This window comes from Cebus imitator, unplaced genomic scaffold (assembly GCF_001604975.1).
Source record: "Cebus imitator isolate Cc_AM_T3 unplaced genomic scaffold, Cebus_imitator-1.0 Scaffold85, whole genome shotgun sequence".
Taxonomy (NCBI): Eukaryota; Metazoa; Chordata; class Mammalia; order Primates; family Cebidae; genus Cebus; species Cebus imitator.
In genome coordinates, this window is record NW_016107400.1 from 3632033 (window position 1) to 3648394 (window position 16362).

The 16362-nt window shown below is 42.0% G+C and overlaps 1 protein-coding gene across 4 annotated transcripts in view; it reads left to right on the forward strand.

The window, feature by feature from the left end:
* Positions 1-6576: 6576 nt before the first annotated feature.
* LOC108308477 (acyl-coenzyme A synthetase ACSM5, mitochondrial) overlaps positions 6577-16362 on the forward strand; it is a 34834-nt gene continuing 25048 nt past the window's right edge. For 2 of the 4 annotated variants that reach the window (XM_017534311.2, XM_017534312.2), the window contains exons 1-3: positions 6577-6771; positions 8814-9032; positions 13307-13517. In XM_017534311.2, coding sequence (XP_017389800.1) covers positions 8829-9032; positions 13307-13517 — 415 coding nt within the window. In that variant the 5' untranslated portion in view covers positions 6577-6771; positions 8814-8828. The remainder of the gene's footprint in view (positions 6772-8813; positions 9033-13306; positions 13518-16362) is intronic. The other 2 variants (XM_037740556.1, XM_017534316.2) reach the window with 2 other exon arrangements.

The window sequence follows — 16362 nt, forward strand, 5'->3', positions numbered from 1 at the left end:
ATTGCTGAGAGTATGGGAGAAATAGTCTCTCTCTGCCCTGCTCCTGTTTTTTCTCACAATACTGGGCTCAGCTCTGCAGCATCCCAGGACTCCCCAGAGACTGTAGCACCCACTCTAGCCCAGCCCTGGGACTGCGCTCTCAGCCATCCTGCCTCCAGCCTGCCCTGCCCCGTCCCTTTATTCTGTCAGCCTTGGCCCTTTGTTCTCCTGGCGTGACCCCACTGTGACTCTGCTGTGTCACCCAGTACAATCTCCCCAGCCTCACAAAGTCCGAGTTCAGCTCCAACATCAGCTTCTCACCCTTACTCAGAGGAGAGCGGCTGTGATGGGAAAATTTTATTAATGAGAATAGCCAACACCAAGGGGCTGGTCACCAGCAATACTGCACTGAGCACCAACTGTGTGCATTCCCTCCACCAGTATGCCGTGGAGAGACCTCGTGCCCCAGCCACCATGGTCTCCCACCCAGAGTGTGGTAACCTCCTCACTGATCTCACCTGTGCTTCTACTCTTTGCTTTCACCTCAACCCATTCCCCATGTGACAATCAGACATTTCCTTTATTTTTATTGTTTGAGACAGAGTTTTGCTCTTGTCGCCAAGGCTGGAGTGCCTAAGCATGATGTCAGCTCACTGTAACCTCCACCTCCTGGGTTCAAGCAATTCTTCTGCTTTAGCCTCCCTAGTAGCTGGGATTACAGGCGCCCACCACCACATCCAGCTAATTTTTGTATTTTTAGTGAAGACGGGGTTTCACCATGTTGGCCAGGCTGGTCTTGAACCCCTGACCTCAGGTGATCTGCCCACCTCCGCCTCCCAAAGTGCTGAGATTACAGGTGTGAGCCACCGTGCCCAGCGGAGATTTCCTTTTGACACAGGAATTCCACCACACCATTCCGCCTATCAAAAGGTGCTCACTTTTATATATTGTGCAAAAAAATGTCCTGCCTCTTTTTTTTAACAACCCATTCACAAAACCACCCACCAGCCAAACTGTTCTTTGTGGTCTACCAGGCCCCACTGGCACTGGAACCCATCTGACCTTATCGCCCTCCCCTCTCTCTCTCCTCCTGAACTTTGGGCAGCCACACTGGCCTCTTCCCTTTCCCAAGTATACCCCCACCCGGGATCGTTGCCTCTCCCTGGGGCATCCTTCCCTCACTTCATCAGCCTTTTCAGGTTCGTTGGGTCTCAGCTTGAATCCAAGCTCATTGGAAGGGTCTTTCAGCACTCTGCATTATCACCATTGTTTGCATCATATTTTCTATTATTATTTCTGAGTGTATTTTGTTGTGGTTGTTTTGAACTTTTTAATGTAAATACTATTGCTCACAGCTATTTTCTCCCCTCCAGAGTAGTGCTTGCACTAGATTTGGAGCCCAGTGAAAGTTTGTTGAATGAATGAACAAATGGCCTCATTTAACTCTTACAGCAAACCCCATCCATGGGTTTTCATTTCAGTGTTTCTCAACCACGACTATGCTTAGAATCTCTTGGGGAGTTTAATTAAAAATTCTGATGTTCAGGCTCAAACCCAATAGGTTCTAATTTAATTAGTCTCAGTTTGAGTGAGTCTGGGCATTATTATTTTTTTTAAGCCTTCAGGTTGTTCCAATGTGTAGCCATCTATACCAAAACCCACACTTAAACTGGTGACACCTGGCAGAGAAAAAGCTCCCAAGGCAGGGCCCATCAGTCAGATTTCCCATTGTCACCGAAGATCATACCTGCAGGAAGCCAAGGCCACTCTCAGGGTTACTGTGGCCTAGCTGGGGCTGTGCTGGGGATGGGGCCACAAACTCTGTGGCCCTGAAGAGCAGGCTCCTGACTTCTCCTCGTGATCAGAGCAGGACCCGTAGATGGTTGGGCATTCTAAAGAAATCCACAGGCAGAAATGAAGTCCCTTCTTGGGCACACAGAGGCCACAGCAGCCTCTGCAGGAATGTTCTGAGTTCTGTGGTTCTAGAGGACCAGGGGTGACCCTAGAGAAGAATGGGCCATTGTTGAGTAAGAGGGGACCCTGCCTGGCAGCCCTTGCTGAGTTCCCTTGAAGGGCCAGAAACAAAACTCACTGTGAGGTGCTGGGTATGGCCCAGGAGGGCTTTGAACTCAATGCCCATACATTGGAGTTTGAATCCCAGCTCTGTCTTCAACAGCTGTATGGTCTTGAGAATGTCACTTACTGTTTCTGAGGTTTATTTTCCACTCCTGTAACATGGCATCCAATTCATAGGGGTGTTGTAAGGGCTAAACAAGATGATTTATGCAAAATGAGCATCTCAGTACCTAGAAGGCAGTAGCCCCTTCACTCATCACCATGAGGGAAGAAAGATCTCCAATCACCCTGCTCCAGCCACACTGGTTTCCCTGACAGTCCTCTAATAAAATGTCAGGGCCTCTGCACTTGTGGTTTCCTCTGCTAGGGAGGCTCTTCACCCAGGCAGACTCGGGGTTCACCCTTTTAGCTCATTCCAGCTTTTGCCCCAGTGTCACTTCCACAGTTGGGCCTTTCCTGGTCACTTTGTTTAAACTGGTAAGTGCCCAATCCGCCTCTCAGGCATTCTTTATTGTGGGAAGTAGAAAAGTTCCTTTTTAAAGTTTTCTTTCTTGTTAAAGAATAAGTGCACTAATAACTTTGTTAAGACCTATCCTATGTAGCTGTTAAACATGCCATGCTTACAGGCACGTAGTACATTTTACCTCCTCGTACTTTAACCAAGATATCTGTGCTAGATGTGCCCACAGGTACATCCCAGCTCTCTATTGCTTTTACCTGTTTAGAAAAGTTTTAAGTTGTTACCCAATCAGGTTTTAGTTTACATTGTGAGGTCTGGCTCCAGCCAAAGGAAATCAGACACAGTAGCAAGGACAACCCCAAATGTGTAAGAAATAAATTTGTGCGTTTTCCTTTGTTCATTGTACTCTTGTGGCAAGATGGCTAGCAAGATTACCCTTCCTGCAGTCCAGGAAGTAAAAATTGTGTTGCTGAAATATCCTTTGTCTCAGTGCTAATTTTTCTTTGTGGCACTAAGCATTTATTTCCAACACTCACCACCCTTCCAGGTTTTATTTTTCTTCATAGCATTAATTATCTCCTGAATTCCACATAATTTACTTTGCTTACCAGGTGACAGGTACTCAATAAATACTTGTCAAATGAATAAAGAAAAGGTTGTTGAGATTATTATCATCATTACTATTATCAGAGTTTGCAGCCTTTGGCTATCTGCTGCCCAACTCTTATTAAATACTGATGAAGATGATTCACATTTATTTCACTAAATTTTAACATCTGTGGGTTTTAGTCATAGCACTTTGCTCTTCTCTTTCTTTTCTTCTTTTCTTTCTTTTTTTCCTTTTCTTTTCTTTTTACTTTTTCTTTCTTTTTTTTTTTTTTTAGTCTTACCCTGTTGTCCATGCTGGAGTGCAATGGCACAATCTTGGCTTGCTGCAACCTCCACCTCCCAGGTTTAAGCCATTCTCNCCCTCCAGGTTTCAAGCGATTCTCCTGCCTCAGCCTCCCAAGTAGCTGGGAGTACACGTGGGTGCCATGACAGCAGCTAATTTTTGTATTTTTAGTAGAGACAGGGTTTCACCATGTTAGTAAAGTTGGTCTCAAACTCCTGACCTCAAATGATCTACCTGCCTCGGCTTCCCAAAGTGCTGGGATTACAGGCGGGAGCTACTGTTAACTGGTTCTGCTCTTCACTTTCCATACTTAACTTCTATACTTTTGTTAGCTTGTTTAAATGCATGAGTTCAAATATTCCCCTTTATAAGTTACTCCCTCATTTACTCCCCTGGATTTGATCAACTGATTGCATTTACTATTAAGACCGTTTTCCATCTGCCTATTGGAAAAGCTCTTCTTGGTTGAACCATACTCACTGAATACCTGAATGTCTTAATTTGAACTCATCATGTCCCTTTCAACTTTTCTGGCCAATTATTCCTTTTCTGGATGCTGTGTTTGCAAATAATTCCTGAGGTATGTTTGACTCTTTTCTTCCCCATGTCCAAATCAACAATCTACTCTGGCATATATTATTTTGACATCTTTCACATTTGTCAACTTTTAGTCACAAACTAAAACACTTGGCTTATCATTCCAAATAGCCTACCTTCATTTTCCTTCACTCTTGCAGTTAGTTGTTTCTTGATATAACATAGACACTTTCCTGATGATACTCATTTACCATTACAGCTTCTTTTTTTTTATTATTTGAGACGGAGTCTTGCTCTTTTGCCCAGGCTGAAGTGCAGTGGCATGATCTTGGCTCACTGCAACCTCTGTCCCTGAGTTCAAGCAATCCTCCTGCCTCAGCCTCTCGAGTAGCTGGGATTACAGGCACGTGCCACCATACCCGGCTAATTTTTGTATTTTTAGTAGAGATGGGGTTTCAGCACGTTGGCCAAGCTGGTCTCAAACGCCTGACCTCAGCTGATCTGCCCATCGTGGCCTCCCAAAGTGCGGGGATTACAGACATGAGCCACTGTGTTTGGCTTAAAGCTTCTTTTTATAAAATAACATTAATTTCTTTCTGATTAGAAAAGAACAGGATTTAATTTATAAAACATAGAACACATAGAAAAACTGAGTTTATTAAAATTGTACATCACCTTAGAGAAAACATTCATATTTTGTTATGTATGGGATTAATATATACTTTTAAAAAATAAAATTGTATATCAAGTGTATCCAGTTATTTCACTGAACATTTATAAAACATTTGCCAGGTCTTATGATTAAATATTCTTTAAAAAAGTACTGATAAAGAGTCATGATATTGAGATTACACTGCTGGAAAAATAGATAATGTCCATCAGTCCATTCACCCCTCTGAGAGTAAAGATTGTGTCTTTAGATCTGGCTGGAGAGTCAGAGATGAGGTTGTGTCTTGGGTCGCAGTAGAGGACTGAACACTGAGCAAGTGGACATTGAGAGCCCAGAAGATAGTTCCCTGTTGCCAAGCTTGGTGGCAAGGGAGAGGAGCTGCTTGCATGGAAATGGGCCAAACTAGCCTGGCCAAGAAATAAGACAGAGTCACAGGAAACAACATACAGTGATGGACAAACATCCAGTGTGATGTTGGAATCACTGCGAAGATAGGCAGTTAATGGCTCGGCATCCTCTCTGTAGGACACCCCTATCCCTGTCATTTGCAACAACATGGATGGAACTGGAAGTCACTACAGTAAGTGAAAAAAGCCAAGCATAGAAAGACTAACATTGCGTGTTCTCTCTTACTTGTGGGAGCTAAATGGTAAAACAATTGAACTCAGAGAGAGAGTAGGAAGATGGTTGCCAGAGGCTGGAAAGTGTTGTAGGGAGTTTGAGGAGAAGTGGGGGTGGTTAATGGATACAAAAAAGTAGTTAGAAGGAATGAACACAGCCTAGTATTTTCTAGCACAATAGGATGTCTACCATCAAAAATAATTTAACTGTACACTTAAAATAACTACAATAGTATAATTGGATTGTTTCTAACACAAAGGATAAAGGCTTGAGGTGATGGAGACCCCATTTACCCTTATGGGGTTCTAATGTATTGCATGCCTGTATCAGAATATCTCATGTAGCCCATAAATATATATATCTACTATGTACCCACAAAAATTAAAAATAATTTTAAAAGAACTTCAGAGAACAAACAAAAAAAAGACCAGTATGGCTGGAGCAGAGTTAGCCAGGAGGTTAGAGGAGAAAAGCTCTCAGGAATTCCTGTGGGAGCCTGTACGCAATTGTTAAGACTTTGGCTTGGACTATGAGTGAGACAGGGAGCTGTAGACAGGTGCAGTGGCTCACACCTGTAATCCCAGCATTTTGGTAGGTCAAAGCGGGCAGATCACTTGAGGTCAGGAGTTCGAGACCAACCTGGCCAACATGTTGTTGAAACCCCATCTCTACCAAAAAATACAAAAATTAGCCTGGCGTGGTGGTGTGTGTCTGTAGTCCCAGCTACTTGGGAGGCTGAGGTGGGAAGACAGCTTGAACTCAGGAGGTGGAGGTTGCAGTGAGTCAAGATTGCATCACTGCACTCCAACCCTGGGTGACAGAATGAGAGGCTGTCTCAAAAAACAGGCAAACAAACAAACAAAAACCCAAAAAACTTCTTTTAGCAGTATACAATTATTATTAACTATTTTTAACTATTATTATTATTTATAGTATTTATGTATAATATTATATATTATTAACTATTTTTTGTAGTAAATTTACAGAGTTGTGCAGTCATGACCACAATCCAAATTGAGAACAATTCTATGACTTCAAAGGATGCCTTAGAGCCATTCCCTGGAACCAGTCCTCTGTTCTCTGTGTATCTACTGGAGGGTTCTAAGCAGAAAAGAAACAGTCCGACTTATATTTTATCACTATTGCACCTTTCCTGTTAAAACCTAATAAACTTCCTATTGCTTTTCTGATTAGATGGTGACTTGAATTGTTAGGGAATACATCTACCAGTTTGGGTACACCCAGCAGGCATGACAGTTGAGATCTGATCTTCCAGCCACTGTGAGTACTGAGAAAACTTGGCAGGGGGCGGTTCTCACTGGCTCAATGTACCCTGCCCAGTTGAAGCCTCTGTGTCAGCTGCTGGCTTTTGGCTCTGCCTTCTCTCGGAGGAATTTGGGGCTGAAGTTCACTGTGGGAGGCTCAATCGGCAACTTGTTTTCTGAGGAAGCAAAGTGTTTACAGTCTTTCAGGCCTGCTCCGCTCAGCTGAAGCAGAAAACAGAGGCCTTTTGCATTACTTTGATTCAGGAACAAGGTAATTTGGAAAGAGGTTTTTCAGCCAAAGGTGTCAGCTGCTTCTCAGGCCTTTGCTGATTAAACCAGGAAGCGGTGTCTGAAATGGTGTTGGGGGATGGGAAGAAGGCCTGGGCATTCTAAATTATCAGCTGTCAAGTTGCCTGAGGAATCCAGGGGTGGGAGACTGAGGAAGAGGCTTGGGCAGAGTTCAGGAGAGGCAAGGGGCGAGAGAGGTGGGTCAGAGAAAGGAAGTCTCTGAGGCTGCAGTCCTAGACCTGTTGGCCACTCCAGAAACCAAAACCTATGCTTTTCTGGGAGGTGAAAACTGAAAGTCACTTTTTCCCTGTAAGCCTCACTTTCTTTATACATAAATGGAGAAAATAGCATTTACAGCATAGAGTTGTTATAAAGATTTAATGAAAGAATGCCTATGAGCCCTTTTAAATTGCTTGGTACACAGTAGACCTTCAAAAGACTGTAGCTGTTACGATTTTTCTTGTTGTACCATGTTTTTATTGTTGGTTGTTATTACCATATTTTGTTATTATTATTACTAATGCAAGGAAACTGAAACAGGACACATGCAGCTCGCAGGCCAGTGCCTCTCAAACTTTAACGTGCGTATGACCCATCTGAAGATCCTGTTAACTTGCAGATTCTAATTCTACAAGTGTAGGGTGGGGCCCCATCTGCTGGTCTGAAGATCACACTTTGAGTAGCAAGACATCAAAACTGGGCTGGGCACAGTGGCTCACATCTGTAATCCCAGCACTTAGGAGGCCAAGTTGGGAGGATTGCTTGAGGCCAGGAGTTCAGGTACTGCCTGGGCAACAGAGTGAGATCCTGTTTCTACAAAAGCTTTTTAAAAGTTAGCCATACGTGATGGCTAGTATCTGTAGTCCCAGCTACTAGGAAGGCTGGGGTGGAAGGCCTGCTTGAGCCCAGGAGTTCGAGGCTGCGGTGACCTTTGATAGCACCACTGTACTCTAGCCTGAGCAACAGAGTGAGAATCTGTCTCAAAAATAACAATAATGAAAATTTAAAAAATAATAAAATTAAATAAAAAAAAGACACTAAAAGCACATCATGCCATAGATCAGCCACTTGTGGCTTTTGAGAACTTGAAGTGTGGCTAGTTCAAATTGAGATTGCTTGTAAGGGTAAAATGTATATCAGATTTTAAGGATGTAGCACCAAAAAAAAAGTATGTAAAATATCTCTTTAACAATTTATTCTTCTGTTGACTATGCATTGAAATGATCATACTTTGGCTCTCTCTGGTTAAATAATATGTGTTATTATAATTAATCTCATCTGTTTCTGCTTTTCTATTAAGAAAAGTACTATTAAGAAGTACTAGAACATTGTAAATTGCACAGGTGGCTCACATTCTTTTGTTTTTGTTTTTTGTTTTGAGGCAGAGTCTCGCTCTGTCACCAGGCTGGAGTGCAGTGGTGCAATCTCGGCTCACTGCAACCTCCACCTCCCAGGTTCAAGCAATTCCCCTGCCTCAGCCTCCCAAGTAGCTGGGACTACAGGCATGCACCACCATGCCCAGCTAATTTTTGTATTTTTAGTAGAGATGGGTTTTCACCATGTTAGCCAGGATGGTCTCGATCTCTTGGCCTTGTGATCTACTTGCCTCGGCCTCCCGAAGTGCTGGGATTACAGGTGTGAGCCACCACACCAGGCCACATTCTATTTCTATTGGACAGTGCTGCTCTAAAGCTGTCTTCAGCTTTGTAAGGTCTGTTCAGGATTGGCCAAAGGCTTTTTGAGGGATTCCCTTTGAAGTACTGAGCCTTGAGAAGTGGGCTCTGAATTCTGACCTCAGACCCAGAGACACACAGCCAGTGAGAGGTCAAAAAAGATGGACCTCAGGGTCAAAGGGGAGAAATGACCATCACACAGTAGAACTGAGACTGACGGTGGAGCATTTGTTCTACAAGTCGATAGGGACCGCAGTCACTGTTAGCACTACCACAGTTTTCTCCTAACTTCAGCATTGTCCCCAAAGCTCAGCATTTATGACAATGCCCTCTCTCGTCTCTTTGGTGACAGACAGAAGGCGACTGCATGAGACCATGGCTGAGACACCTCGTCCTCCAGGCACTCAGGAGCTCCCGGGGATTCTGTGGGTCTCGTGGGCAGCTGGCACCACTACCTGTTCCTCAGAAGATCGTGGCCACCTGGGAAGCCATAAGCCTGGGAAGGCAGCCGGTGCCTGAGTACTTCAACTTTGCCCATGATGTGCTAGATGTGTGGAGTCGGCTGGAAAAGGTGAAGCCTACTACTCTGTCCTAGAGTCCATCTGGGGCATCTGAGGCTGACCTCAGGTACCCCAGTGAGACTCAAGACTTCAAGACATGTTGATGAGGAAATTTGGACCTGGGAATTTTGCTAGTTCTAAAATGTAAAGTGTTAGCATTTAAGACTTAGGGAAAAAAATTCTGAGTCAGTGTTGTGAGCCTTAGACATGCTTGTTTCCTCTTTGAAGTGTCTCACACAGTGAGACAGTTATGTCCCTTCCAATTCCCTTCAGGTCATTCATCATGTGAAGGAGGAAGTTTTGTTTTGCTGCTACTCTATCTTTGATGTCTCTCTCTCACTGTCATGCAAGTGCATGGAAAGAAGGCTGGGTGTGGTGACTCACGCCTGTAATCCCAGCACTTTGGAATGCCGAGGTGAGTGTATCACCTGAGGTCAGGAGTTCAAGACCAGCCGGCCAAATGGTGAAACACCATCTCTACTAAAAATACGAAAAAAATAGCCAGACCTGGTGGCACGTACCTGTAGTCCCAGCTACTTGGGAGGCTGAGGCACGAGAATCACTTGAAATCGGGAGGCAGAGGTTGCAGTAAGCTCAGATGTAAATTGCACAGGTGGCTCACATTCTATTTTAGATTCTATTTCACATTCTATTCTGCACTCCAGCCTAGGCAACAGAGTGAGACTCCATCTCAAAAAATAAAATAAAATAAGGAAAGAATAGGGCTCAGGCTCAAAGCTTTTTGTAGATCACAACAGATACACAAAATTAAATAAGATAATCCTGATTTCTTTGTGTGTCTCCATGCATCTGCTTTCTTCTTTATTTTTCCTTATATATGTGTTTGTTGGGTCTCTCTCTATATTTCATGGTTATCTTTTATTTGTGTTACATTATACTATTTATAATAGGGAAATATAAAATTTAATTCAAAGAATTGTATTCATGTTAATTTTAAGATGAGGTTGTTTAAAGAAAAAATATGAAGTAAATGACATTGTTAGTAGATACAGTAAAATTAAATGTCAACAGATATAGTGAAATTTATCAAGGTGGTATGAGGATGACTGAGACTTATAAACAGGCTTTGCAGTCAGATAGACATTGTTCATCCATGTACTTGAAGTGTGACCTTGCCCTAAGTTCTTTAGATCTCAGCTTCCTCATCTGCAAAATGGTAGTCATTCCATATGCTACTCAGAATTATAGTGAGAATTAAATGAAAAGTGCAGGTAAGAGATAAAGCCAGGATGATCCATTCCTGATGGCCTACAAAATCTGAGCTCTTTTTGCCATACTAGTCGCATCCTTAGAAGACTTCTCCTAATAATAAAAACAAACAAGCAGGATTAGGTCAGGAAAAAACAGTAGAATAAGGACTTTGCAGCTATGTGGTAGCCTTGAAAAATAACAGCCCCCATTTCTGGTGCATCATGACAACCATCAGAGGGGCCGGAATAGAGCTGGAGTTTTCTCAAAGCTTCACTAATGAAGAATTGTTCTTATTTGAGCAGCCCGTTGGTTCTTTGGAAGACCCTACTTGTAATACTGTATTTGAACTAACTTGAAGATTAACCAACAAGAAAATCTTTTTCTGTAGGAGTCTCTGCCCAAAACAATGACAGGCAAATGTTTTAGCTTCATTGTTGTCTATCGTGATAGACAACAGTAGGGACAAACACCACACTCACTGAAGAGTAAAAAAAGAAAAGCTGCAGAAGGTAATGTCTATGGGAGTCTTTAAAAATTCCATTGTATTCCTAGAAATCTAGAAATCAGCACACCTAAGTAAGGCTGTGTGTTTTTTTATTATAAGGAGCAATAAAAATGGAGTTAACAAATAATACGATTTACTAAAAAGCATCAAAAAGAATGAAATACATATAAATAAATTTAACCAAAGAAGTATAAGGTTTGTACACGGAAAATGACAAAACATTGCTGAAATAAACTGGGACGGGAAAGACATAAACAAATAAATACATCCCATGCTCATGGATTAGAAGAGTTAATATTGTTAAGATGAAAACGTACTCCAAATTGATCGGCACATTTTATGTAAACTTTATCAAAATCCTAGGAGACTTGTTTACAGAAATAGACAATCTGATTCAAAAACTTCTATGGAAATGCAAGAACCCATGGCGACCAAAACAATCTTGAAAAAACAAAACAAAATAAATAAATAAAAAACAAAAAAGACTCACACTTTTCTATTTCAAGTCTACTATCTACTGCAAAATTACAGTAACCAAGACAATGTGGCACTGGCATTAGGATAGACTTGGAGAAATAGGGGAGAATTCAGAGTTTGTAAATAAATCCACAAATCTATGGTAAATTGATTTTCAACAAGAATATCAAGACAATTAAGTGGGCGAAATAACTGTCTTTCCAACTAATGATGCTGGCACAACTGGATGTTCACAAGCAAAAGAATTTATTGAGTCTCCTACCTGACACTAAATATAAAAATTAACTCAAAATATATCAAAGACCTAAATGAAGAAACAAAAAGTATAAGAAGGTTTTTAGAAGAAAACATGGGAGTATATCTTTGTGACCTCTAATTAGGCAATGGTTTCTAAAACAAAAGCAACAAAAGAAAAAATAGAATAATTGGACTTCGTGAAAATTAATGCTATTTGTTTATCAACATAAAAAGACAGGCCAGGTGCAGTGGCTCACACCTGTAATCACAGCACTTTGGGAAGCCAAGGAGGGTGGATTACCTGAGGCCAGAAGTTTGAGACCAGCCTGACCAATATGGTGAAACCCTGTCTCTACTAAAAATACAAAAAAGAAAAAATTAGACAGGCATGGTGGCATGCACCTATAGTCTCAGCAACTCAGGAGGCTGAGACAGAATTGCTTGAACCCAGGAAGGCAAAGGTTGCAGTGAGTCAAGATCATGCCACTGCACTCTAGCCTGGGCAACAGAGTGGGAACTGTCTCAAAAAAAAAAAAAGACAGCTCACAGAATAGGAGAAAATATTTGCAAATCACATATTGAGTAAGAGTCTAGTATCTACCATACATAAAGAACTCAAGTTCAACAGTTAAAAGACAAATAACCCAATTAAAATATGGGCTAAGAATCTGAATAGACAGTTCTTTAAAGAATATAAACAAATACCCAATAGACACATGAAACGATGCTTAACATCTTTACTCACTAGGGAAATGCAAATCCTAGCCACAAGGAGATACCACTTCATAACCAGTGGCATGGCTAAAACCAAAAAAACAAAAACCAACAAAAAGGTACAGTAACAAGTGTTGGGGAGGGTGCAGAGAATTAGAACCCTCTGACATGGCTGGATGGAAATATAAAATGGTGCAGTGCTGTGGGAAACAGTTTGGCACTTCCTCCAAAAGTTAACATAGAGTTATTAAAATACTGACCCAGGAATTTTGCTACTAAGTATGTGTCCGAGACAATAGAAAACGTGCTCACACAAAAACTTGAACATAAATCCTCATGGCAATTTTATTTATAATAGCCAAAACGTGGCACCAACCCTGACGTCTATCAACTGATGAATGGATAAACAAAATGTAGTCTATCCATACAGTGAAATATTATTCAGCAATCAAAACAAAGTAAAACTAATTCATGCTGTGATGCAGATAAATCTCGAAAGCATTGTACGAAGTGAAAGAAACCAGACATAAAGCTACACGTTGTATGATTACATTCATATGAAATATCCAGAAGATTCAAATCCATAGAGAAAGAAAGCAGATAACTGGTAGCCAGGAGCTAGAGGAGGAGGGAATAGGGAGGGACTGCTAATTTGTACAGTGTCTCTTTTTGTGGCAATAAAAATATTCTGGAATTAGAGAATGGTGATGGTTACACAATCTTGTGAATATACTAAGAACCAGTGGGTTGTGCACTTTAAAATGGTAATTTTTATGATACCTGAATTATATTTCAATAAAAAAGGGAAAAACAGAAGACAGTGCAAATCATGTGCTACCTTTTGCATTAAAAAGATAGCAGAAAAAATATATATGCTTGTGTTTGCCTAAAGAAACTCTGGAAGGCTATACAAAAAAGTAATAAAATTGTTTACTCACTGAGGCAGAGGAAGAGGAGATCCGGCAGATAAGTACAAGGAGGGGAGCAAGCCTTTTCAATGCATGTCTTTCCACATTGCTTTGCTTTTTGAACCCTGTGAATTTTTATATTAACTATTATAAAACATTCAAAAACAACAAGAAAACAAAAATTCTTAATGAATTGCATCTATTTTTTTTTTCTACCTGCACCACCATCTAGGCTGGACACCGCCCCCGGAATCCTGCCTTCTGGTGGGTCAATGGCACAGGAGCAGAGGTCAAGTGGAGCTTTGAGGAGCTGGGGAAGCAGTCCAGGAAGGCAGCCAATGTGCTAGCGGGTGTATGCGGCCTGCAGCCTGGGGACAGAATGATGCTGGTACTCCCAAGGATCCCGGAGTGGTGGCTGGTCAGCGTGGCTTGTATGCGGACAGGTCAGTAAGCAGGTCTGGGAATTTCAGTTGGGGGACAGACACAACCTGCCAGAGCTTTGCAGTGTCTACAGGGTCCTGAAGATGGAGCAAAAATAAACTCTATGTAGAGTTGTGTTTACTATTTGCCCAACAATCACAGACTTGATTGTATAATAGGGGCCACACGGTGATGTAATTGATAAAAGCAGGCCAGTGAAAGGCAGCAGGGAGTGGTGAGGACTGCAGCAAACTGGAGATCACATGCTTTATTAAATGGGCTTGCTACTTCTCCACTCCAATCAAATGTTACCATGAGAGAATGAGTACCAGTGTTATCAGAACTTCTGATTTGTAACAGAAAACTCTGGATTTTTATGAAAAATCCTCCTGTCTTTTAATGTTAGCATCTATCATTTTAAAAAGTCCTGACTGGGACAAACCAAGTATATTTTCTGCTGGTTGTGGTTTGGGAGCCTTGCTTTAGTTGCTAGAATTTTACCTGGACAATGCAGTTATAGATGAGGGACTTTTATAACCAATCTATGTTAGTTTCGTTCTTAGACTTTATGACTCTCTTAGTATCACAGCATCATCCAGCTCCCAAAGGAAGGAAGATAAAGATGAAATAAAAGAACCAGTGATATTATCCCTTGAAGGAGGTCGGGTGGACAGGTCCTCCTGTTGTCATGAATGTCCAGGGTAGTGAAACATTATTAGAATGGTTCCTTCAGCAGAGAAACAGAGGAGGCAAGAGGCCACAGTGATCCTAGCAAGCCTCTGCTGATGCTGAGTGAATAAGTGGTCATGCACTTATTCAGAAGGTGAGGGATTTTAGGCTGATTTCAAAATGAGACAACTACTTAAGGTGGAGAGATGGCTTCTCCATCACCCAGCAACTTTTGACCACTTAGAATGTTGTCTATTCCCTTTCAGTTGTGATCTTAGGTGTGCCCATAGAGCAGTCTACTTGAAAGACAGGTGTTTGCACAAATAATGTTTGCAAAACAGTGCAGTACAAGCTTACATCAGGGATCTAACCTTTCTACATGAACGAGCATGACACAACCATTTTGTGAATGGACTGTCAAAAAAGAGGCAGAAACTTACATTTTATTTTCATATATTTTTGCAAAATATATAAAAGTAAGCACCATTATAGCATATTCAGCTCTAAGGAAATGAAATAGGCACACAGGTTTGGAGAGTTATCCACATTCTGCCATGACTATGGTTAAATGAGGGCCGAGGTGTAATAAGTCCGTATGCTTTTCTTGGGTACCTGCTGTGTGCCAGGCACCATGTCAAACAATTTCCATGATCAAAATGTCCCTTTGTAGTATTTTTTCCATGTTACCTAAATTCCCCAAGTTCCTCCAATTACATAGGCTCAATTATTCTTTTAATGACTAAATAAAATAACTCAAAGCCATGTCCCACATTGCCACGCCAAGTCTAGCATTCACTCTGATGTTTCAGAAGATATTCAGGTTAGATGCCCCAACATCCTCGAATGACCCTGTTCTGATACACATTTGTCACTTCACTTCCGTCTGTGGGGTCTGGCCGCTTTCTCTCGCTGCCAGCCTTGACTATCCATCTGCTCCAGCCTCACACTCAAACTCAGCCTCTAAAGCACCAAAACCACAACTCTGGTTGGAACAGACATCTAGAAAAACAAAATAGGCCTGGCACGGTGGCTCAGGCCTGTAATCCCAGCACTCTGGGAGACTGAGGCGGGCGGATCACAAAGTCAGGAGACAGAGACCATCCTGGCCAACGAGGTGAAACCTCGTCTCTACTAAAATACAAAAAATTAGTCGGACGTGGTGACGCGTGCCTACTATGCTGCTGGAGATGGGTTCTGTTTTGTCTTTTGTCCTCACCATCTGGCTGTGGTGGGATCACTGATTCTTTTAGTACCTCTTTTTTCTCATCTGTGAAGTGAGAGTGTTGTGCTCAATGGAATGCTTATAATCTGCATTCTGCATCAATAAAGTGGTTTTCAAGTATCCAATTAAAATTTTAATTTGTCAAAATTCGTCCCTGATTTCTGCTTCCTCACTCTTCTTTTTTTTAAGAGGAGATTGGACTGAGCTACCATCAGAGTGGCTTTGGTTGTGGGTCCTGGAACCCCCACCTGCTACACCTCCCTTATTGCCACAAGCAACACACACCCACATGATGATTAGGATTCATCGTAGCATTTTGCTTAAAAGGCATGGGAAACAATTGCAGTAGGTAATCTCTAAGGCAATATAATACCATGGTCAAGATGTTAAGACATTTAGGTTCACCACTGCCTGGCTTCACAATGCCAGCTCTAAACATATTAGCTATGTTATCTTGGTCATGATCTTGGTCATGTTATTTAATTGATTTAAGGCATAAAGATGTAAGTCTTAATATTTTAATTTTACAAGATGGGTATAATAATTGGATCTACTTTTTGGGGTTGTGAGAATCAGTTGAAATAATGCATGTAGCTGGGTGCAGTGGCTCACGTCTGTAATATTAGCATTTTGAGAGGCTGAGACAAGTAGATTGTTTGAGCCCAGGAGCTGGAGACCAGCCTGGACAACATGGGGAAACCCTGTCTCTATAAAATAATTTAAAAATTAACTGGGCATGGTGACACACACCTGTAGTCCTAGGCTCGGGAGGCTGAGGCAGGAGAATTGCTTGAGCCTGGGAGGTCGAGCCTGCAGTGAGCCATGATCACGGCACTCTGCTGCAGCCGGGGTGACAGAGTGAGACACTGGAAAGAAGAAAGAAGGATGGAAGGAATGAAGGAAGGGAGGGAGGGAGGGAAGGAAGGAAAGGGAGACAGAGAGAGGGAGGAGGGAGGGAGGGAGGAAGAGAGAGAGGG